General features: G+C 50.4%; 1 protein-coding gene across 1 annotated transcript; it reads left to right on the forward strand.

Moving 5' to 3' along the window:
- The first annotated feature begins 6,654 nt into the window (after window positions 1-6,654).
- Chrnb4 (cholinergic receptor nicotinic beta 4 subunit) lies at window positions 6,655-23,109 on the forward strand. The gene is made up of 6 exons (XM_004872090.4): window positions 6,655-6,874; window positions 11,157-11,305; window positions 16,465-16,509; window positions 16,611-16,720; window positions 17,702-18,671; window positions 22,230-23,109. Exons 1-6 carry the CDS (start codon window positions 6,820-6,822, stop codon window positions 22,368-22,370), a joined length of 1,470 nt encoding a protein of 489 aa, XP_004872147.1. The 5' UTR covers window positions 6,655-6,819; the 3' UTR covers window positions 22,371-23,109.
- The last annotated feature ends 1,482 nt before the right edge of the window (window positions 23,110-24,591 follow it).

A 24,591-nucleotide genomic window follows, 5' to 3' on the forward strand; every position in this document is an offset into this window, starting at 1 on the left:
TTAGCTAATATGTACATGTTCATATGTCTAATAATATATATGTGATTTGTATATGCTTTTATGTTTTCCACTGTTTTTTAGGATTTATTTGTGTTAATACCTATGACTCTAGATCAAGCGTCAGAAAAACTTTTGAATCAAAAACCAGAGAGCAAATATTTTAGGCTTTTAAGCCATAAATACTCTCTGTTGCATATTTTTCCATTTGCTTTGATTGTTTTTTGGACTTTGTGTTTTGTTCCAGCTCTTTAATAATGTAAGAAACATTCTTCATGGCCCCTGGGCTGGACTTAGGGGATGGGCAGGAGTTTGACAACCCTTGCGATGGGTCCCATTTAGTGTGTGAATGTCCCATCAATCATGCCTCTGTATTCCTAGCAGTGGACATTTAAGTTGTGTCCCCACCAGCAACTCCAGACATCACTGTGTGTGAGCCCCTTGGGCTGCACTCCCGGGGCAGAAAGGCTGGGCCCCAGGCAGGAGCATCTGTGACTTCACAGTGCAGCACTGGGTTTATCTCCACACTGGCAGGGCCAATTCACATCCCTGAGGCAGGTTCCAAGCATCCCGTTCCTTCATATCCTCACCAGCAGGTGCTATTGCAGGACTTCTGGGATAACATGCAATAGTATCTCCTTGTCTTTTCTGTTTGCAGCCCTGGTTCCTGTTCATGCCAGCTTTGCAGCCCATTCAAGTCTACTCTTCCATGAATTATGATATGTTCATATCATTTTCCCATTTTTCTTTTTGGTTGGTCGATTTTTAAAATACTAATGTTTATAGGAATTCCTTAAATATTCTGCATAGGTATCCTCTATTGAGTATATGAATTGAAAATTTTCTCCTAATACAGTCTCTCTTCTAACTTTGTGGTATGTTTGGTTGAATGGAAGTTTAAGTAAGGAATCAGAGCTTAAATAGTCAAAGCTTAAATAGAAGTCAAATCTCTTACCATTTCTCTTTAGAGCATCTACATAGACTAAATGTGTATGTCCCTACAAAATCCATACCTAATTAGAGGCTGAATCCTAACCCCCCAGTGTGCTGGTATAAGGAAGCTCATGAGGCCTTCGGAGAATTTAGGTGAAGGGGTGGGGCCCTCCCTATAGGATGAGGGTCCTGATGGAAGGCATGCAGGAGGGTCTCATTCTCTCTCTCTCTCTCTCTCTGCTCTCCAGGACATAAGGATTCAAACAGGAGTAGGCCCTGCCCCAAGAGCCAACCAGGCTGCAGCCTGACCTCAGACTTGGAGCCTCCAGAGCTATGAGAAATAAACACCTGTTATTTAAGCCACCCCATCTATCATATCCTGTTAGAGCATCTCAAACTAAGACACAGCCCTATTCATAATGATATCTGCCCAGATTTTCTTCTAAAAGTTTGAAAAGTTTTGTTTTCACAACTAGATCTTTCATCAACCGAATTTCATTCTTGTGATGTGACCTAGGGATCTAATTGTGTTCACCTTGCATATGGATCATTAGTTGTCCCAACACCATTTATAGATTGCTCTGCCCTTTCCCCAACAATCTGCATGGCAACTTCTGTCACATTTCAAGTTCTCATATCATGGCTCTTTCTGGTTTCTTGTTTTCTTCCGGTTTCTTGTTTTCCTCTGGTTTCTTGTCATCTATTTGTCCATCTCCTTGACATCATTTCATTGTCTGAATTTCTATGACATTATAATATATCTAAAACTTTTAGTAAGTTCCATTACCTACCACTCCTATGTTATTCTTGTTCTTTAAAAATGTATTTATTTTGGGTTTCCCTAGAAGCAGACCCTGCGATAAGGATTTAGGAACAAACATATTCTCCTTTCTTTCCTTCCTTCCTTCCTTTCTTCCTTTTCTTTCTCCCTCTCTCTCTCGCTCTCTCTTTCTACTTTTTGTGTGAGTGGTGCTGGGGATCAAACTTAGGGCTTCTTGCATGCTAAGCACATGTTCTACCACTGAACTGCACTCCCAGCCCTATTCTATCCTTGATCCCTTGATCTCTACATGGATTTTAGAATCAGCTTGTTACATTCCATGAAAGAATGGGGATTTCTGTGGGAATTGAACTGAATTCGTAGCCTATTTTTGTGAGAGATGATTATTTTGTCCTCCTATTTATAATATGTACAGCATATATTTCCACTTAGTTCATCCTTTAAGTCCCTGAGTAATTTTTATATTTGTCTTAGTTCATCTGTGCTGCTCTAACAAAATACCTGAGACTGAGAAATTTATAAACAGAAATGTATTTCCTCAAAGTTCTCAAAGCTAGGAGTTTCCAGACTGAACTAGCAGCAGGACTGTGTCTGGGAGGGACCAGGCATCTCCCTGCTGCCTTTCCTGGAGGGGACAAAGTCTGTGTCTTCACAGGATGGAAAGGGTGGAGGGAACAGACTCATTCCCACCTTGTGCATGTTTAGGGGTTGCAAGTGTCAGTGGCTTTGTCCCTTAGTATCATCACTGTGGCCTCTAAGTTCCAGTGCATGAAATTGGGGGACACAGTCACACCATAGCAATCTCATTCCGGAAAGGTCTGGTGTATATTTTGCTAAATATATTCACAGATCTTTGTCATGTTTGCGAACAGAATCTTTTCTGGTCCATTGAATTTTCTAGTTTGCTATTACTGATGAATAGGAATGCTAATCCTTGTTTTAAAAGTTGATCTTGAATTCAATAACCTTGCTACCTCTCTTAGCAGTCCTGATACTTTGTTGGATTATTTACTCCTTAGATTTTTACAGTCATGTTGCAAATACGGGCACTTTTCCTTTGCAACTCTTAACTTTTATTTATTTTTTTTCTAGTATATGCTGAGCGATATACATTTCTGTTGTTAGGTAGCTTGTGACCTTAAAAAAATAACAACTTCCTTTGGTTTAACTTACACATTGTCTTGGTCCTCCAGTGCAACGTTGAATAAAAACAGTGATAGATAACCTTGCCTAAGGATATCCTTGCCAAGTCTATCAGGTTAAGGAAGCTAGACTAACAATGGTTTTCACTGAGTTGATATTTAAGTGTTAAGGAGGTATACTGCATGGATGAATTATCTGATGTTGACTCACCTGTACATTCTTGGGATAAAACCTACTTTGCAATTATGCATTGCTATGTGTGTGCACTGCTGTATTCAACTTAGCATTATTCCATTTAGAATTTCAGAATCTATGTTCATAATAATAGCTAACATTTCTGAGGTTTTATATGTCCAAGGCCCCATTAAAGTGCTTTCCATTAAGTATTTCATTTCATCCCAGGAGACTTATTGTGAAGGTTATTTTTCCCTTTTAAAAAATGAACAAATTAAGGCACAGAAAAGTCAAGTCACTCCCTCAAGGCCACAGAGAAGGTAGATATGGACACCAAAATCCAATCCAGATTCCCAGCTGCAGAAGCCACACAGTAATCTCTCTTTACACCACCTCCCAGTGTAAAGGACCTGGAAAGCCGATTGGTCTATAGTGCACTTCTCTTGAAAATCTGTGTGCCAGCTAAATAAATACCAGGGTTATACGTTCCTCAGTAAGTAACCAGTACCTCTCTTTTCTTTTACTTAAAAAAAATTGTCAGCCTTCTATAGAAACATTTCATCTGCAAGGAATTCACTGATTATTTTATTGGCTCTCTTTCTTAGACTTCAATTGTTTCATATGTTTTCAAATCTCAGTTTGTAGATTCACTTTGCTTTTTTATTTCAAAGTTACAGAAAAATAGCTAGCATCATAAAAGAGCTTATTCCCCCTGTGTCATTTGGAAGTACATTCACAACACAGTGTGTTCCCATCAACTCTGACTATGTTAGTGTACGTCACCTACAGACAAAGGTATTCCCCTAGAGAGTGAAAATAAAGGCTTCAACATCAGGGAGCTAACATTGATACCTCAAGTCCTCTGGCCCCATTAAGTTTTCCGGTTGTCACTGTAATGACTTTTGTAGCAAAAGGATCTCTTCAGAATCACATGGCACATCTGGTTGTGATATTGCTTTGGTCTCCTTCAATCTGGAAAAGTTCTTGAATCTTTCTGCAGTTTCCATAACCTTGACATTTAAAGAAATAACTAGTTATTTTATAGAAAATCTCTTTATTTGGGTTTGTCCGGTGTACCCTTACAACTGGACTGAAGTCATACGTCCTTGGCAGGAATATCACAGGAGTGACTCTGCATCCTTCCTATTGCATTCTGTCAGGTGGTCCCCAATTTCAATTGCCCCCATTTCTGGTAATGTTAATTTTCTCACTTGATTAAGGTGGTATATTAATTTCATGTTACTTCTGTAACAAATTATCACAAATGTAATAGGCTCGATTTTTTAAAAAATCTAACAGTCTGGAGGTCACAAATCTAAAATCAGTCTTACAGAGCTAAAAGTCAAGGGATCAGCAGGGCTGGCTCCTTTTGGAAGCACTCCAAGTGAGAATTCATTCCTTACTCTTCCAGCTCTGACTTAGTCACTTTTCTCAGTGCTGAGACACAGTGCCTGATACCCACAAGTTAAAGGAAGAGAGATGTGTTTTGACTCACATTTCAGTCCACGGTCAGCTGGCTCCAAAGAGGAAACAGCATGGTGGAGGGGGCTGATGGAGGAAAGCTGCTTATGTCATGCCAGACAGGAAGCAGAGAGAAATAGGAGGAGCTGAGCCATCCCAGCCATTGCCTGCAATCTCAGCCCTCACTGACATGAGTTCAAGACCAGCCTGAAATACACAGGGAGAACCTGCCTCAAAAACAAATGAATGAATGAATAAATAAATAAAAATTGGGGGGGGGGAGCTGGGGAGGGAGACAGATTCTTCTGCCAGACCCCAGCTCCTGACAGCAAGTCAGCTGTAGCAGCCTACAATCTAGTCACCTTCCAAAAGCCCCACCTAAGAATGCAAAAGGCTTCGACAGACATCCAGGTATAAACCACAGCAAGTCCCAGAGGCTGGCTTGGTGTTCTTGCTCATAGCCAAGCGCCCTAAGACCTCCTCCCCTCTTCATGTTTCACTGTCCCACTCTGACCCCCCCTCACACACACACCTCTTATAAAGACTCCTCTGACCAAGCTACCCTACAATCCGGGAAATCTTCTGAGGCACACAATCACATCTGCAGATCCCTTCTGCTAGAGAAAGTCCCGTTTATGGGTGCTGGGATTAGGATGTGGACATCTTTGGGGGCTTTATTCCATCTACACAATGGTGTCTGCCAGGCTCTCTATACAGTTAACTCTTCTCCCCTTACAATTAATAAGGATTATGTGTGGAGATCCTTTGAAATTTTATAAACATCCCACTTCTCATCAAACTTCCAACTTCACTTCAGTATAGATTCCTATTTCATTTAATGAGTTATAATTTATCACTATCATTGTTTATTTTATTTTAGTACTGGGGATCAAACTCGGGACCTTGCGCTCTCGAGGCAAGCAGGAGAACCACTGAGCTAAAGCCCCGGCCCTCATTGTTTATTGTAATGCTCCAGCTGTCCCAGGTTGGTCAGTGGAGCCCCTTTAAGGCATCTGTGTCCCATGACTTGTCCCCACAATCTCTGAGGACGTCCTTTACTGATACAGGAGTATCTACAGGAACATCTCACCTGGCCCCAGGGTGGCTTTGCTGAACGATATTACATTCTCTCTCCCTCGTCCTCTCCTACTTCTGCTCACCGGGTTCCATAGCATCCTCAAGCTCCTGTGTGTCGGAGAAGACCCACTGGCAGCAGGCTCCCCTCACCCAGCACCCAGCATTTCAGGTTTTAGGGTACACTCAAGCTGAGTCTTTCTGTCTCCCTTACCCCACAGGACCAGCCACTGCCTTTGGCTCCCGACTTCAGCCCCCAGTCCCTCTGGTTTTTGCTTCTGGCTTATGGACATGTGATCTTATTGGGGCCTAGTTATGTCTTTTAAATTTACTTATAGATCTCACTTATTATTGCTGAAGTTTAGAGAAGAGAGAAGCCTCAAACCTAAATCCTCCAAACCATCCCCATGGGAAAGCCAGCACCATTTCAACAGCTGGGATTTTTGTTTTATTTTATTTATTTATTTTTAAGATCATATGCCAACATGTCAGGTTATAGCACTAAGACACTGGGGAAAACAATACGAAAGAAAGCAAGACTTGGAGGCTTGGAGAGAGGTGTCATTCCCTAGACTCAGCCCTTTCCACCTGTCCCTGGGTTGTCCAGTGGCCTCTGGGGCCAGGGCAGAGATGGAGGTGGGGTGGAGAGTGGAAAGCCCTGGGGCTCTGGGCAGCCCCAAGAGACCCTTAGGAGCCAGACTTGGGCGCCAGTCGGGTTGGAAGCAGAGGTGGGCGCGGACACATGTTCTGTGCTATCCTCAAGCCCAAGGCAACGCTACTGGTTCCAGCGCTTAGCCAGAGCCACCTGGAAGGTCGCCCTCCATCCTCTCCCGGTACTTCTGCACCCTCCCTGGTAGCTAGCAGGCCAGGGGACCCAGAGCAGTGTCACCCCCCCACACACACACTTTTGCTAGGCGCCTAAGCATTGCGAAGTACCCAGGCTGCCACTGGGTGTCCCGGAACTACCACCAGACGCCCCGGGATATCCCACTCCCCGCCCCGTGCTCGCCCTACCCCTACCCTCCTGGTCCCGCCCCCTCCCTCCAGGCCCCTCCTCTGCTGGGACCGCCTTCCTGCCCCGACTCCTCCCCAAGTGGGCGGGGCTCGCTACTGCAGCCCACCGGGCGCGCTGGGGCTCTCTGCGTGGTCCTAGCGTCCGCCGTCGCACAGGGCCGACTTCGCCGTCCAGTATCCGAACTCTTCGCGTGCCCTTGGCTGCCCTGCGCCGGCTGCCCCTCGCCGAGGCCCCGCCCGCCATGTGGAGCGCGCCCCCGCTGGTCCTCCTCTCCCTGCTCGCCCTCTGGAGTCGCGGTGAGTCCTTCCGGGGAGGAGGGGGTCGGGTCGGCCGAGCAGTGCTGGACTGGGAACTGGGGGGCCAGGGGACAGAGTGTCCCGGCCGACTGGCCGAGTGGGGGCGAGGCAGGGGAGACGGGCCTGAGGGCCTGCGAGGTTGAGGGGATGGGCCTGGAGTGTGCGATGTTTGGGGGTTGGGATTGGGGGACTGCGAGGTTGTGGGGACGGGTCTAGGTCTCTTCGAAGTTGGAGGATGGACCAGGGATGTGTGTGAAGTTTGGGGGGACGTACCGAGGGGGTGGCTACCAGGCTGAGGGGCAACCTCGGGGCGTCTTTGGGGCCCGTAGGTGACTTCCTTGGAGACTGAACACACTCAGTCCGTCCCTATCCTGGGCAGAGCTACTCCATGTCAACCCCCCACCAGCACCCTGTTCAGCGCTGGGGAGACTCTGCAGGAGGGAAAGGGCAGCCCTAGCCTGACAGCGCTGGAGGTTCGTGCACTTTGGGGTTGGACCTACAGAGAAACACTTTGTATGGCACCCCCATCTCTGGTCGCCAATCCTGAACAGCCAATGTGGCTGAGGGTCCAGCTGGTGAGGTGGCACCGGAGAGAGGTCCAGTGGGCCCTGCCGGGCAGCCAGCCTTCACACTGGTGAGGACTCCTGCTGGGTCGCAGTCATCCTACCAGCTCCTGTGCCCTGGCCCAAGCTTGTTGCCTGGACCGATCAGCTTAGGGACCTGGCTTCCTCTGTGCCTGGCAGAGGCCACAGGAGGTGCTGGAGGTCGGGGGACCTGCGAAGTTCCTACTGAGAAGTGGCCCTGCCCTCAAAGACGGTGTCAGAGGAGGGTGAGCAGGCGTGGCTCTGCCACCACTTGCTGGATGGCCCTGTCCCTTGCCTTCCCACTCCCTGCACCTTGATCTCCCCTCTGTTCTTTGGAGATGTACACTCTGCCTGTCAGCTGCCACCCTATGTGGGGGTCAGTGGCAGTGAAGTGTGCCTGGTGGGGCTGCAGCCCACATCACCCGTGCAGGTTCCAGGGCTCCACTCTAGGCTCTAGGGATCAGAGTCTCTGGAAATGGAGTCTGGTGTCTGCTCTCACACCTCCAGTTTATCCCTAGGATGGAGAAGCACTAACGGGACACAGGGAGCTTCTTGTGAAAGTCAGAGATCTCAACTTCTAAAAAAAATCCACACCTGGCTTTTCACAATCAGTAATCCCCTGGGCCCTCACACACAGCACCTATTGACAACCCTGCCTTCCAGGTGTCCCCTGGCCAGTGATTACTTTCTGCAGTCCTCTTCCAAAATCATGGGTGTGTCATTGCATGTTTGGGTTGGACATGATTTTCAGATCAGGAACACGTGGTTCAGGATTCCCTAGTGACCGCTTGTCAGATTGTTAACCTTTTCTCCAGGGGGCCTCTCTCCACCGAAAGGCTCCAGGCCTAAAGGCCCAGCTAAGACCCACTCCTCATTGAATCACTGGGTCATGGCTGACCCCTGGTGGCGGCTTCTCTGCCTGACCGTGGAAGACAGAGCTCCAGGCTGAGATGAGACTCTCAATAGGAGTTTCTACCTTACTGGGCCATCCTGCAGTGTCAGCAGGAAGTGAAAGACCTGTCCTTGGTCTTTTGAGCCTGGCAGGCCTCACAGGCATTAGGCTGCCAACTGGGAAGCTGGAACACTTGCTGTTCTGAGGCCTTTCTGCCACTTCGGGGGGGGGGGGCATGCAATCCAGCCCTAGCAGCAGCCCTGCTGGCCATTCGCACCTGTGGGCACCTACCATTCAAGCACAAACACAGGTGCCTACCATGGCATTGTCCGAGTAGGGCAAGTCACAGGGGCAGGGAGGACCTCTGTCTGAAAGAGGCTCCTGGACCTGGCCAGCTGACTTACTGCGGGTCCTAAAAAAGCTCCTTCTCTCTTAAGTCTCAGTTTCCCCAGTTGAGATATAAGAAGTTGGGGAAATGATCTCAAACTCTGAACTCCATACCTGGTCCTCAAGTTGGCCAGAGTCCCTTGGGACAGCTGGATGTCTAAGGGTATGGAACAAAGGGAAGCAAAAGGAATACATCAGGGGGTCCTGGAGCTGGTCAAGAGCCCCCACAGCCTGCAGGGCACCCTGGATTGTGGGGAACCCAGGGGACCCAGACTTCCCTGGGATCCAGAGCTGCCCTGGATGAGCCAGGCATGCGTGGGCAGGTCTCTAGGGGACCAGAGATCAGCTCAAGTAGATATGCTGATGCAGGGCTGTGGGGGAGACTGGATGCAGCCTGGCTGCAGGCTGGCCCCAGGTATCCAAGCAGCCAGCCAGGAGGTGGTGCTCAGAATCTGGGCCAGGCAGCCTCAGGAACCCCATGGAGAGCCTAGGGCAGAGGGGGAGGGACTCTGGGAAGCAGGTGCATGGGGAGCATCTTCACCAGGCTCTAAATATTACATCTGCTCCAGATGGGCAGTGAGTTGGAAAGTGTAGGGTGGCAGCTGCTCCTATGGCCGTGTGTCCAGCCCAGCACCCACCCGGTAGTCACCACAGACCTACTCCCTGGGGTGCCCTTGGCCCTGGGTCCCACCCACAAAGGAGGGGTTGATAAAACAAGTAAATAGCTCTGGGGGAAAATGGAACCCAATGCTGCACCTGGTGAGCCAGGCAGCCCCTAGCCAGTGTCCCCACCCCCTTCAGCCTCCTCCTACCTGCTCTCCTGGCCCCACCCCGTTTTCTCCACCCATTCTCATCTCTTCCTGTCCTGCTCATGTGTCCTTGACCTCCTCCAAGTGTCCCTTCCGAAGCCTCAGCCCACACTACACCAACACAGTGCACACAAGCTCAAAGCCTGGAGCCTCACCTTTAGCCCCAGACACCTGAGGAAAGTGAGATGTGGGCAGGAGATGGAGGCTGTCAGGGGGCAGGGTTGGGGCTGGGGCTCAGGCTCCTTGCAGGTTTTGACTCTGAGTCCAAACCTCTCCTCTAAGCTCCAGATCAGAAGCCAGGAGACCACCCCTGGACCACCCCAGGTGGGGTCTCAAAGGGACCTTGTATCCTCTTCAAAAGAAGGAACAATTCTGGCACATAGAACAGTGCCTACATAAGCAAGTCACTCAGATATCGGCAGCGGGTAGGCTGGGGTGGTCCAGGCAGGAGAAATGGCATGCTCAGAGACCAAAAAGTGAGACGGTAAAGGGCACTTGGGGGAAGGCAAGCCATAGGTATGGTCACAGTGTATACAGTGACAGGGCCATGGTAGAAAGGGAAGATAAAGATAAGCCAATGCTAGGAGCAGAAGGCCTTGAATGCCAAACTAAAACATTTGCATTTTAATTCTGCCTTCAGCCCTGAAACATTGTGGATAGGAAAGAATACTAATCCAGTTTGTGGGAGGACCTCCACCCTGGCACTATAGGATGTATGGGTGGCAGAAGTCAGGGTGGAGATGCACAGAGGCCATGGAGGAAGGGCAGGGGAGGTGAGCTAGGGTCTGGCCATGGGAGTGGAGATGGGGGGACAGACTGAGAGACTTAGGGGTGGAATGGATGACCCAAAGGAGGAAGAGGTGCCCAGGTCTGGGACTGGATGTCTGGGCATGGGAGGAGTTTCAGGGACCCCCGATTAGGTGCATGATGCGGAATGAAGAGAAAGACAAATAATAAAAGAAATGAGGCCCGGGAGGTCAGAGCTTCTAGTGGGCAAAGACCCTGAACCTCTGGACTTGCTGGTATTTTACTGAGCACAAAGCAGCCGGGGGCAGGGTATGGTCAGGTATGTGGGGTGATGATCAGAGGTGCTGACGCGAGCGAGGCCTAGCAAGAGCAGAACAAAGCATTCTTGCAAGGAGTAAATCTTAGGTCAATGGGAACTTGTTCTTTCCCTTAGATTAATATTAACTTTTTATAGAGGATGAGCAAGAGTCATGGGGTCTTCAGCTGCAGATGCTATCGGCTAATACAGGTGCCACAGTGGGTTAGTCTCAGCTGTGGCCAGCTGCCGACATTACACTGGGCACTTAAGCCTCAGACCAGCTCTGAATTATAAGTCTAAGCTCACTGTATTAAGCCTATTGAATATAACCAAAGCCTGCTGAACACCATCTTAAAGTGTTCTCCTTCAAGGGAGCAGTAGCAGGAGGAGAAGGATAAGGCACGAGGGGTGCTGAGTTCTGCTGTGGCTGTGTCTAGTCTGAGATCCCCAAGGAGAGGCCGGCCTGCTGTTCTCTGGCTGCCTCAGCTGCCCCAAGGGCACCCATGCTCCCAGTTCTCACAGCTGTCCCTTCCGCCACCGTAGTGTCTGCCTGTGTGACTTTCAGGGGACAGCCGCCTGGCCAACGCAGAGGAGAAGCTGCTGGATGACCTGCTGAACAAAACCCGCTACAACAACCTCATCCGCCCAGCCGCCACTTCCTCGCAGCTCATCTCCATCAAGCTGCAGCTGTTCCTGGCCCAGCTCATCAGCGTGGTAGGGATGGAGAGTATGGAGGGCCGGGCTGGGGTTCTGGAGAAGGTCAGGGGATGCAGTGCCCCCTCCCCTCCTCCCCACATCCATGTGCAAGGTGGGGGTTGGGCAACCAGAGCTTTACTTCTGGCTTTGCCCAGATTTCCTGGCTTTTTCATCTTTTCTATTTTTATTTTTTATTATTTATTTATTTATTTATTTTTTGGTACTGGGGATCAAACTCAGGACCTTTCGCTTACGAGGCAGGCAATGGAACCACTGAGCTAAATCCCCGGCCCATCTTTCCTATTTTTAAAAAACTGTATTAATATATATATATTTAATTGATACATGATATTCATATGTATAAATGGGGTGCAGTGTAACATTCAGCACATGCATACAGTGTGTCGTGGTCACTTGAGGGTAGCTGGTACATCTATTGTCTAAGACATGGGATTTCTCTGTGTTGGGAACATTCAAAGTCCTTTGAGCTGTTTTGAAATATTCAGTTAATTGTTGTCAACCGCAGTCATCCCACTAAGACATTCAGCCCCCAGCCAGCTGCACCCCTGCACCCATTACCCACCCTCCCTCCAGGCCCTTCCCGGGCTCTGATCACCATGCTTCTCTTCTCTGCTGCTTTGAGATCTGGTCTTTTTCCATATCTGTAAATGAAGGGATTTGCTTCAACTTTAAGGGGCCTGACAGCTGCCTCTGAGGTTTGAATCTTTCGTCCAAAAATGCTCTCTGCATCTGTACATGTGAAGGTCTCGTTGCCTGGGAATAACCTGGCCTCTTGTGCTCCACAGTTTACAGCCATCTGCAAGTCTGTGATCTCAATATCAATTAAAACACTTTGGCAACAAAATAAAAATAAAAATGCCTTGGCATTAACAGACTATCCAGCTAAGTGTGGCTAACACAAGAACATGTCTGATGTCACATAACAAGAGAGCAGGCCACACTTTCAAGGATGGCAGGACGTCAATGATGTCACAGCCCTACAGTTATCTTGTTTTTCCCTCATGGTCACAAGATAGCAGTCACTATTCCAAACATAAAATCCTCACACGACAGCATCCATAGCAGGAGAAGGGAAACTTTTTAGGATTCCTTTTTGAGTCAGAAAAACTTTCTCAGAGACTTGTCCCCTGGATAGCCCCTTGCACGTCATAGGTAAGGGCTATAGCACGTGCCTGAGCCTTAACCAGGCATTGTTAAGAGGAATAGAATTCCCATAGTTGGCTTCGATTTGTTAGTACATGGTGAGGAGACTGGGTCAATAGGTATCTGATATCTAATGAAATCACTGTTTGTTAACAAAGGAGAAAGGGGGTAGATGACCCTTACTTACATGGGTGTCAGCTGGCCTGTGAGGGACTTTGCTCTCTAGCACACTGTGGCTGTCCTTGTCCTCACGGCCCACTCTACCTGTTCCATAGCCTGCTCACCAGGGGATCTCACGCACCCCCTCCTTGCTGGGGAGATGGGAACCAGGCTAGGGGGCTGATGGGTGCAGAGACTCGGGTGTGGGGCAGGACTGGGGTGGCCACAGCCCCTGATGGACCGGAGTGGTGAAGACCCAGTCAGGCATGGAAAGGAGGCAAGGATGCAGCAGCCACAGGGAGGATGCCAGGTCTCAGTGCATGGATGTGGGCAGGGGCACAGATTCGGGCAGGCTAGGGTGAGAGAGAATTTCCCTTCCCCTTGCTGTCCTGAGTTGAGGTTTCCAAGGGGGCTCTGGCCAGTTGCCGGCCTTGCCCTGTGCCCACCCACACCGTCCTGCCCCTGGAGCAGCTCTGAGCAGGGTCACATGGGGCAGGTACAGGGTTCGTGGAGAGGGGAGGCCAAGGGAGCCAAGCTTCTCAGGGACGGTGCCAGTCTTCCTCATCCCCTCCTCTCTGCAGCACACAAACCCAGCTCTCAAAGGGAAGTGCCCTGGCCAGGGTAAGGTCTGGCTCCTCCCATCCTGCCACGCAGGGTGGGGGGCAGCCCTGGAATGTGGAGGCCAGGACAGCGCTGTGCTCCTTGTCCCTCTCCCTTCTTCCTGGATGCAGATTGGCAGCCACAGGGCTCCACGCTGGTCCATGCTAGGTGGTGTCTGAGCATTGCTGCCTAGCACGGGCGTTTTGGTATGAGCTCTGGGTGCTACAGCCCAGCTCCTGCCCAAGGGAGGAAGAACAGGCAGGCGGCCCAGCCACAGCTGCTCTGTAGGTCCTGTGTGGTGGCAGAAATTGCCAGAGGAGAGGGGACATGGCCTTGGTTCTGCCCCTGCACATATTGCCCTAAAGCCCATCTATAAAGCAAGTATTTGTCTTAAGGGTGGGAGTTCTTTTCCAGGGTTTGTTTTTTGAAGAGGGAGGGTTAGAGGCACAACAGCTTAAAGATGGAAGTTTCTAGGGAACAGGCAAGGAGTTGGCGCTGGTTGAGACATGCAGGCCTTCCGAAGTGAGCCTTGGGGTGGAGAGCAGGGTCTCCCAGATCCTAAGGCACAGTCATGGAAGTGGGAATGTGGGGGGCAGTGTCAAGACACAGGCAACCTTCTGGGGGGCAGAAGGCTCCGTGCCTAAAAGAGCTAAGTTACTATGGTAACACATCTGTTAAACTCATCAGAGGGTACACCCCAGATCCGTGCTGCTCAAGTCACAAAATTGAATGATGCTTTTAATCTGGAACAAGAAAAAAACTGCAAATCTAGAATTAGACAAGGGTTTTGAAGGTCTCTTTCAAAAATGAAGGTGAAGTGAACGTGTTTTCAAACAAAAAAAATAGGTAACACCAGAATATCCAATACTAAATGTTGTTCTTTTGCCAGTAGGAAAATTATCCGAAATCACAAACAGGGTAAATGGACAGGTGGATTATGCTGATATTGACACTGGAAAATAGTAAAAATGTCTTAGTCCCACAAGTCAGGAGGCATAGATGGAGTAGTTCTATAGTCCTTGCTTGTTCTGGAAGTGGTGAAAGTACTAATTTATATCAGGCTCTAAAAAGTCCAGTGTGTATACTACAGTCTCCAGGGCAACTGCCAAAGCAAGAGGCATGTTGATATGAGGAGAGATGGAACAACAAATAATAAAATGAGTGGAGAAAATAGAATATAGTACACAGAAAACAAACAGATGGTAGGTTTAAACCCAAATGCAGATGCTTCTTGACCTGAGTTGGGGTTGTGTCCCCATAAACCCGTTGTAAATTAGAAATGCTATAAGTCAAAGATGTGTTTACCACCTGGATAAACTCTTCATAAAGTGAGAAAAATCACCAGCTGAACCACCCTAAGTCAGGCCCCGCCACTAGGTCAGTAGGTCAATAGCTGGGTTAAATGTAAATGGCCTAAATAATCAAAATGAGATCACTGGCACACATCCCTACACACACACACACACACACACACATATACACACACACACACTTGGTGCCCTTGCCCCAGTATCCTGGGATGTGGATGCTATGGTTGGAGCCCTGGTAGCCACTCTGGGCCATCAGATGAGGGCATACTCTTAAGTATGAGAGAGAAGGAAGCTGGAAAGAACCTGGCACCTGAGGGTTTCTCAGAGTGGAACCACCGTGTCTATCCCAAATACTACACGAGAGGGATATAGACTTCTACTTGAGTTCTGGGATGCTCTTCTCTGTTCTTGGCAGCTGACATTTGTCCTACTGAAGCCCTTATCTACCTGAGGGCTCAGGACAGGTTCCTGGAAGAAGTGTCCACCAGGCTGAAGTCAGGACGTTGCGCATGACCTTGATGAGAGGAGCCAGGAGAAGGGATGCAGACTGAGAGGACAGGATGCATGCAGAGAGCAAGGAGGCCCAGGCTGAAGCAGAGGGGAGGGGAGCACAGGGAGGTGAGGTGAGGCCGGAGTAGAGGGACAGGATGTTACAGTTGGCATGGATTTGTAGAGGAGTCGATGGAGATTCTGTGTGTGAAGGTGACCCAGACAGGCTGAGATGGGGAGGGGAATGGCAGAGTGTTTGGAGAGTCCATCCTGGCTGCGAAGGAAAAGGCAGATGGTGTGCCTGTGCATGTGTATGTGTGTGCACACGTGTGAGTGCGCACGTACATGCATGTGTACTGTGTGCCTTGTGTAGTGTGTGTGCACATGCCTGTGGATTTGTGTGTAGTATTGCAGTGTGTGCATGTGTAGTGTGTGCATGTGTGTATGTGTGCACGCACTTGTATGTGTGTGCATGTGTGGTGATGGTGTGCAGAGTGGACACAGGCCATTGTAGAGGTCTGGTGTGGCCCAGGTGAGAGACGGATCAGCATGGCCTGGATCCTGAGCGTCAAGCTCCTGTACTCATCCTAAACATGATCATCAGGTATGGGACACGTCCCGGGTGCTTTTCACCATGTCATCCTTGCTTGAGGGCTTTGGGTTCTTTCGGGAGGCTGGATTCTCATGGGAGGTGGTGTCAATATACAAAAAGATAGATGCTGTCTAGTGGCAGCAATCACTATAAAGACAGACTAGGAAGGATAAGGGGGAGGAAGGGTGCTATTTTATGCAGGAGGTTGAGATTTCTCCAATAAGGGAACGGTTCTGACACTTGAAGACAGGGAGGAAGTTGTGTGCAGGCTTTCCAGGGATGCAGCAGAGGCTGCTGTAGCTGCTGTGGGAGAGCATGTGGGAGCGTGTTGAGGCATAAGTTCATGGAGCTCGTGACATAGGTGGGACAGGTGAGCAGAGCCTGGTGGACCCTGGGGTGGACTTCACTTTGGATATTTTAGAGAAGCAGTGGGTTTTGAGCAGAGCCCCATGGTCCACACTGAGATTCTACAGGGACCACCCTGGTGGCTGTGTAGAGAAAGGGCTAAAGTCAGACCCAGGACCAGTTAGGATGTGGCTGCAGTATTCCAGGTGACAGATGTTGGTGGCAGTGAAGATGGAACAAAGCAGACAGATTTGAGGTGCATGTGGGACATTAGTCAACGATACTTATGGGTCGATCAGAGACTATTCCCAGGTTTCCAGCTTGCTGCATGGAATAGCAGAGTGCCCTGTGTGATGCTTGGGGAAGACTATGAGCTCCATCTCTACATCCTAGGTATGAAATGCCTTTGAGCCACCTAAGAGATCTCAGGTGGCAGCCAGTCACGCTGGCTGGGAGCCTTTTCAAGATAAAGCTTGGTCCATCTGTGATGCTCCTCCTTGCTCTCTCTTCTTCCTTAGAATGAGCGAGAGCAGATCATGACCACCAATGTCTGGCTGAAGCAGGTAAGTGTCCCGCAGGTTCCGCGGCCTAGGCGGCGTCTCCTCCGGGCCGCCCTGGGGTGGCAATGGACCTACGAGTGACAACGGCCTTGCTGTGTGCTCAGTGCTGGACCGACTACCGCCTGGCCTGGAACAGCTCCCACTATGAGGGTGTGAACATCCTGAGGATCCCAGCCAAGCGCGTCTGGTTGCCAGACATTGTGCTCTACAACAAGTGAGTGGCTGCAAGGCTAGGGTCTGGGCAGTGGCCACGGCCACAGGCCCTGCCTCTGGGGGCACCAAGGCCCCTTCCAGCCCTGAGCCTCTTTGGTGCTTCATGGCTTTTGGGCATCAGGCTGGAAGAAGAGCAGAGCTCAGAGCCAGAGTTCAGCTGAGACTGGAAGTTGGCCAGCAAGGAGAGGAGCCTTGTCTGATACCTTCAGGCCCAGCTGGGGCCAGGGCAGCTCTGACAGTAAACCCAGCTCTGCCTGTCCTCTGTTGTCTTCTGAGCCTCACTCAGTGTTGGGTAGCACTGCCATACCGTGTGCAAAGAGGTAGTCTGAGTATGGTGGCATGCACCAGCAGTCCCAGCTATTCAGGAGGCTGAGACAGGAGAATTACTTGAGACCAGCCTGGGCAACATATCCTGGTTCCATCTCAAAAAATACTTAGGTAGGTGGAAAGAGAAAGACTCTTCCTGGGTTGTAATTATACCAACAATAGCATGAAATGATTAAAAGTATGCAGATGAAGCTGGGCACAGTGGCATGAGTGCTTGTGGTCCCAACTACTCAGGGGGCTGAGGCAGAAGGATTACTTGAGCCCAGAGGTTCAGCCTGGGCAGCTCAGTGAGACTATGTCTGAAAGAAACAAGCATGAGTTGTAATTGAGGGACAGACGGACCTGAATTCAAATCTCAACTGCATTACTTATTGGTCTTCTGATCTTGAAGAAGTAATTTTCCCATCTGTAAAATGGGGGTCATGATAAGATGCACATAACTGGACTATGAGGAGGCTTGCATGAGCTGTTCCCTGTGAAGCCTCAGACTGTGTCGTGGCAGGGCTTTCTTTACCGCCAGACACCAAGCAAAGCAGGCCCCCTTCATGGGGGCCGGGGTGTGGATGGCTGGCTGGTGGGAATAATCCCGGGGGCGCTGTGGGGAGTACTCTCAGTGGGCTTCACATGGCTCTCCCTACGCCCTGTTCCGACCCAGTGCCGACGGGACCTATGAAGTGTCGGTCTACGCCAACGTGGTGCTCCGCTCCAACGGCAGCATCGAGTGGCTGCCCCCCGCCATCTACAAGAGTGCCTGCAAGATTGAGGTGAGGCACTTCCCCTTCGACCAGCAGAACTGCACCCTCAAGTTCCGCTCCTGGACCTATGACCACACGGAGATCGACATGGTCCTGATGTCGCCCACGGCCAGGATGGACGACTTCACGCCCAGCGGCGAGTGGGACATTGTGGCCCTCCCGGGGCGGAGGATGGTGGACCCCCTGGACCCCAGCTATGTGGACATCACCTACGACTTCATCATCCGGCGCAAGCCGCTCTTCTACACCATCAACCTCATTGTGCCCTGTGTGCTCATCACCTCGCTGGCCATCCTCGTCTTCTACCTGCCGTCCGACTGTGGTGAGAAGATGACGCTGTGCATCTCCGTGCTGCTGGCGCTCACCTTCTTCCTGCTGCTCATCTCCAAGATTGTGCCGCCCACCTCGCTGGATGTGCCGCTCATTGGCAAGTACCTCATGTTCACCATGGTGCTGGTCACCTTCTCCATCGTCACCACTGTGTGCGTGCTCAACGTGCACCACCGCTCGCCTAGCACACACACCATGGCCCCCTGGGTCAAGCGCTGCTTCCTGCACAAGCTGCCCACCTTCCTCTTCATGAGGCGCCTCGGCCTGGATAACAGCCTGGCCAGCGTCCCCCAGCCTGGCCAGCAGCCCCCGACTAAGACCAAGGCCGCTGCCGGCTCTGCCAACTTCTACAGCAACTCTATGTACTTTGCGAACCGTGCCCCTGCGGCGCCCAAGTCCCTGGCTGGCTCCCACACCGAAGGCATTGCCAAGGATTTCCGGCTGAGGTCCTCGAGGAGATTCGGGCAGGATGTGCGGGAGGCCCTGGAGGGGGTCAGCTTCATTGCCCAGCACATGAAAAGCGATGATGAGGACCAGAGTGTAAGTGGCAAGCCCAACCCCACCCGCCTGCCGGGGAAGGGGCTCAGACAGTAAGTTTCCCATTTCCTGTGGTTCCCTCCCGGGCACCAGCTTCTACACTCATCCAGCAAGGAACCCACAGCTGGAATGTGCAAGGGGAAGAAGGAAGAAGTAGCAATGGTCTTTTTGTGTTTGTTCTGGATTCCCCCAAAGCAAACCTGAGATGGGGTTTGGGGGCAAGTAGTTTGAGAGGTGACCCTGGTTGCACAGTGCAATATGGGGACAGGAGGAAAGCACTGTAGAATATCAGCAGGACGCTGCTGTGGGCCCACACTCCCAGTAGAGACCCCCCAAGGGGCCACAGTCACCAGCATCACAACCCCTGGAGGGATGAGGGGTACTTACCCACCAGAGCCTGACCCTCTATGCTGACTGTAGCTGGGGGCCTTAGTTAGCATCCCTGCGTGCCCTGGCTTTGCCATCTGGAGAGCAGGCAGCCTGGGTGCTGGAGAAAGCCCTGGGGCAGGGAGATAGGAGAGGAGATCCAGGCCTTGAGCAGACTGTCATGGGCTGAAAGATGGCTCTGCAGCCCTTTCGGGGTGTAGGTGGGCAGGCGCCACATAGACATTTATAGCTTTCAGGGGCCCAAGACCATCAAGTAAAATATTATTGCTACCAACTAAGAAACAGTCAAGTGGGTGACTAAAGATCCTAAAATGAGGTTTAGTTCACACTCACAGGACAAAGCCATGAGTAAGTAACAGGTCTAGGGTGGTTTCATACCTGAACACGGGACAGGATAGTCACGGTTGGAAATTTTCACACTTATTTTCATCCCAGGCAGAACAAGCACTGGACTCATGTGCATATTCTCACTTCCACACAGACTGGCTCAGATCCTCTGGACAGATTTCCACAGCACAGCATGCTGCCCCCCGCTTCCCCTGCCCCGAGCTGCATGGAGGAAAGAGGACATTTCCTCATTCTTATCTTTCTATAGTTCCTTCACTAGCTGTATTCTCGAGGGGAAGCCCTGGTGGTCCATTAGTTAGCATGGCTGGAAAATCACAGGCCAGAAAAGCTACATGTCATACCGAGCAGACAGAAGAGCTGTGAACAGAAGGAATCTAGGGCATGAGGTTTTCATTCACACCTCCACTGCTCAGGGTGTAGACCTCTGGCCAGCGGCCTTTGCATTGCCTACAGCTTGCTAGAAGCCTAAACTCCCAGGCCCACCCCAGACCCCTGACAGAACCCAAGGAGCCATCCTAGGCCCACCCCAGATAACAGGAGCTCTGGGCACATTCCAAGTTGAAAAGCAGCTTTGTAGGATTTTACCTTCTAAAAAGTTGATTTGGTCGTGCTATTCTTTTTCTTTTTGTATTGGGAATTGAACCCAGGGCCTTTTCACTGAGCTATATCCCCAGCTCTTGTTAATTTCTTTTATTTTGAGACAGGGTCTCATGTTAAGTTGCCCAGGCGGGGCTCCAATTTGTGCTCCTCCTACCTCAGCCTCCTAGATTGCTGGGATTGTAGGTGTGCATCACTGTACCTAACTTGATCATGCTATATTCTTTAGTTGAAAATCATCCAGAACTTCAACATCTCCTAATCCACTGGCTCCCAGACATTAATGGGCATTCTGGGGCCCTGCCAGCTAACTCAGAACCACAGAATTAGCTTTAAGGCAGCCCACTGTGGGGAAAGCATCTAGGAACTGCATTTCTAAACGGATCTCTGGCAGTGCATGTGCATGTGCCAGGCTGAGGAGAGGCTCTGGCCCTGCACCCTGGCTGAGTGGGCACCCATCCTAAGTGCTCTCTTTTAGAGGCCTTGCCAGCCCTTGGCACTCATAGCCTCTGGCTGCTCTGAGATCAATCCATTTTAGCCTCTGGGCAAGGAGCCTGCAGGACCCTGACTGTGAGCCCAGCAGCAGCCACATAGCTCCAAATTCAAACCAGGTGCTCTACCGGGGGTAGACATGCCTGACTTCTAACCTCCCAGGAGCCCTATTTTATGGTGAGGAGATATTTCCTGATTTGCTGGAGTCACACAGCTGGCTCCGGGCAAAGCCAGGCTCTGCACCCAGATATTCTGGATATTCCTGCCATCCTTAGTCTCTCCTGGACTGGCCCTACACTGAGCACACTGGTTGAATGACATCCTCTGTGTCCTTGCAGAAGTCCGTCCCCTCTCTGGGGCACAGGACCCCCTCCCCTACTCAGCACCGGGCACTGCTCATTATCTGCAACACCTTCTCCCTCCCCAGTGATTAACTGTTTACCATAAATAGCATGGAAGTGTAAAAAGAGGGGAAAACCACACACACAAGCCATTTGGAACTGAGGCTGTCAAGAGACCCAGGCAGGCCAGGTGTGATCCAGGGGAGCACTTTGAGGTGCTGCTGGGTCTCAGGGATGGGTGCCTGGCATGTTTGGTGGGGTGGTGGTGGCTGGTTTGACACAGGATTGACCTGCAGGGTAGACGCACACCATCTAGGGGACTCCAACAAATTGGGTCACTGATGTCAGCCTGCCTAATGCTGCCCAGATTTCCAGCTCCAGAGCTGCTGGGGAGCCTTCTAGGCCAGGGGTGGGGGAGCTCAGGATGCTGGGCACTCAGCCTTCCTGGACACTGCCCCCCAGGGCCAAGGATATAGGCACATCTGCAGTGACACCTCTGCGGGCCAGCCAGGTCCCAGCTAATGTCACATCCCATGGAAGGGCCCCAGAAGACAACAGAGAGAGAGGGAGACAGAGACAGAGGCACAGAGAGAGCCAGATGATGAGCCTGGAGGAAGCTGAGTCTTAATGATAGGAAATAGCAGGCACTGCTGAGAATGGAATTGGACAAATTAAAAAGCATCATCTCCAGTTGGTTCTGCAAACATCCAGTGCCCTGCCTAGTAAAGTAGGGGGGCCCCAAATCTTCCTCTGCAGAGAGCCAGCTGGAGCCAAAAACAGGAGAAAGGGGCCTTGGGCTCCTCAGACCCCAGCTCCCTTTATTTATAGCCAGATTGGGTTTTTGAATCACATGTCTGTGGTATAACCAGTCTGCTGTCTGCAGGTTTTACATCCACGGATTCAACTGTGTATCAAAAATATTCAGAAAAAACATCTGTATTGAATGTGTACAGATTCTTTTCTTGTTATTCCCTAAATGATGCAGCATAACAACTATTTAGTCAGCATCTGGCGTGCACTGGGTATCATAAGTATCTAGAGGGGTTCAGAGTATGTGTAGGGTACACAGGTTATGTGCACATGGTCCCACCTGCTGTGTGAGAGACCTGAGCATCCTTGGATTTGGGGATCCATGGGATCTGAAGGACTATGGCTTCAGGACCCCTTCCAGTCCTAACTTTTCTATACAGTTTAAGCTCCTGGTGGCTTTTGGGTGGAGCCCAGAATGCCACAGAGTTGCCAGCTGAGGCCAGCCTGAGACTCAGAATTCACCACCTGGTGCATGGTTCAAGCCCACAGGGAGCTGCCAGGGGCCCCACCCGAATGCCAAGGGCCAAGTCAGGGAAGGCAGGACCCCAGTTCTGCACCCGTAACAAGCCTCTCTATCTGCCCGCAGGTCATTGAAGACTGGAAGTACGTGGCCATGGTGGTGGACCGGCTGTTCCTGTGGGTGTTTGTGTTTGTGTGTGTCCTGGGCACCGTGGGGCTCTTCCTGCCTCCCCTGTTCCAGACCCACATGCCTTCTGAGGGGCCCTAGGGTGCCTGCCCAGCATGTCCAGGGGCCCCTGGGTGGAGGGGTGGGATGACATGCACTGCCAGGTGGGAGAATTCTGCTCCCTTCTGGGTCACAGCTGATGAGCTGAACAGATATGTGACTATCGGCAATCAACCCCATCAAATCAGCCACAGCCTCGAGAGGTGCAGAATGGGGGCCTGCACTGTTCTCTCCAAATGCCTTAGAGGGAGCCCCAGCATGTGGGGGTGGCTACAGACAGTTGAATTCCTCCCATGCCAGACCTGGGGTGAGATGAACATCCAGCAGCCTCTACTATGTGCATACTGGCAGAACCTACTACACACCAGGCCCCTCCCTTCAGCCACCCCCCAGCCTTCCTCCACCTGTTTACTGGGCTCTCTGCTTGCCTTTCAACCCCATGCACACTTCCAGTTCTTCTCTGCCTCAGGGCCTTTGCACCTGCTGTTCCTGCTCCCCAATCTCCTTCCTATGTCTGTGCTAGCCATGCTGTCTTCCACAGCTGCATTGGTCAGGGCTTGCTCCTGTGGTCCTCTGCTCCAATGTCACCTCCTAGAGGTTTTCCCTGATCTCCCATCCTAAAGCAGCCTCTCTCATGACCGTGTCATAGCCTCAAGCCCCTCAGTACCAGCAGTCCTTATCTGGTGGCTCCCTTATCACCCACATCTCATCCTAGAGTGTGTGCTCCAGAGAGCAGGGGCCTGGGACATAGCAGGTGCAAAATAAATGTGTGTTGAAAGAACAGATGGCTCCTACTTCTCCTTCAAGCTCCTGTACCCTCCTCTGTCCCCAGCCTACCCTAGAGGGAGTGGCTGCCTCCTCTGGGTCCTCGAAGCTCTGGCCACTTCCTGCTTCTCCATCAGGCTGGCTCAGATCTGTCGCCCCCACCACACAACTCAGTTTTCCCCAGCGCCTGGCATGCACAGGCACTTAGAACATTGTGGGATGGAGAAGAACATTTTTTTTGTTTTGTTTTGTTTTTTGGTACCGGGGATCGAACTTGAGACCTTGTGCTTGCAAGGCAGGTGCCGGAACCATTGAGCTAAATCCCCGGCTGAGAAGAACATTTTAAAGAATTCCCTTTAAAAAAAATAATCACAGTAAAATTGACTTCTTAATGTATAATTCTCTGAATTTAACACAGGTGTAGACTTGTGTAACTACCAACACATTGGAACCCAGGGTAGATCCATCACCTACGACATCCCCTCCACTCCAAGCCCTGACAAGCATTTCTCCGGTCTCTGTCCATATAGCATAGGTCTTCCAGATGGCCACTTAGTGAACCTTACAGTGTGCAACCTTTGGAGCCTGGCTTCTTCCCTCAGCCCAGAGCCTTTCAGATTCACCAGGTTGCTGAAGGAATCCAGAGTGTGGCATTTGGTTGCTGGGCAATGTTCTGTCCCGTGGGTGCTGATGCAATTGTGAATAGAGCTAAAAAAAATTCAATACAGTATTGTTATGAGCAAAAATGTTTATTTCTCTGCATAAGCACTCAGCCTGTGATCATTGGCTTATGTGGTCAGAGAATGGGTAACCTTACATGACAATTTCTAGAGTGGCAATCCTGTCGGGAAGTCTGAGCAATCCTGTTGCTCCGTAACCTTGTGTGCACTCCACATTGACAGCATTTGTTTTATCTCAGCTGTCCCGGGTGTGACAGGGCACAGCATCCTGGTTTTCATTTGTTTTTGTTTCCCTGATGGCCAGGTAAACATTTTTTCCTCTGTCATCCTCTTTGGTAAAGTGTCTTTACCACCTTTGCTCATTTTAAAAACTGGGTTGTAGTTTTCCTATTGCTAAATTTCCTGAAAAGCATTATTGAGGTATAAATTATGTATCACAATTCACTCAAAATTTTATCGTGTACAATCCAATGCATTATAGAGTGATTGTCACCACAGTCCAGGGTTAGGACACTTGAGCCACCTAAGATAACCCCATACCCCCCTATGCCAACTGCTTTGTTTTGAGGGTTCTTTATATATTCTGGATACAAGTGCTTTGGTGAATAATGTGATTTGCCAGATTTTCCAAATGAAGGAACTTTTGCCAGGAGAATGAGAACAAGCACTGCCTCCGAGACAGAGGGGATTGGTGACATGTACATCATCGTCCTTAGGCCAACCGGCCCAGCCCCTCATGCTGCCCCCAGGGAAGTGTGATAACGATTAGCAACACTGTAGAATGTGAGAGCTAAGTGTGTGACAGGCCACTTGGTCCC

This window comes from Heterocephalus glaber, unplaced genomic scaffold (genome assembly GCF_053883595.1).
Source record: "Heterocephalus glaber isolate CG9 unplaced genomic scaffold, H.glaber_assembly_v1.0 deba00001140, whole genome shotgun sequence".
NCBI classification, from domain to species: Eukaryota; Metazoa; Chordata; class Mammalia; order Rodentia; family Bathyergidae; genus Heterocephalus; species Heterocephalus glaber.

Coding starts and splice junctions, on each gene's coding strand:
- Chrnb4 (XM_004872090.4), top strand. CDS start 6,820: ATGTGGAGCGCGCCCCCGCTGGTCCTCCTCTCCCTGCTCGCCCTCTGG. Junction 11,306..16,464: donor TGGCCCAGCTCATCAGCGTG/GTAGGGATGGAG, acceptor CTTCTTCCTTAG/AATGAGCGAGAGCAGATCAT. Junction 18,672..22,229: donor GCGATGATGAGGACCAGAGT/GTAAGTGGCAAG, acceptor ATCTGCCCGCAG/GTCATTGAAGACTGGAAGTA.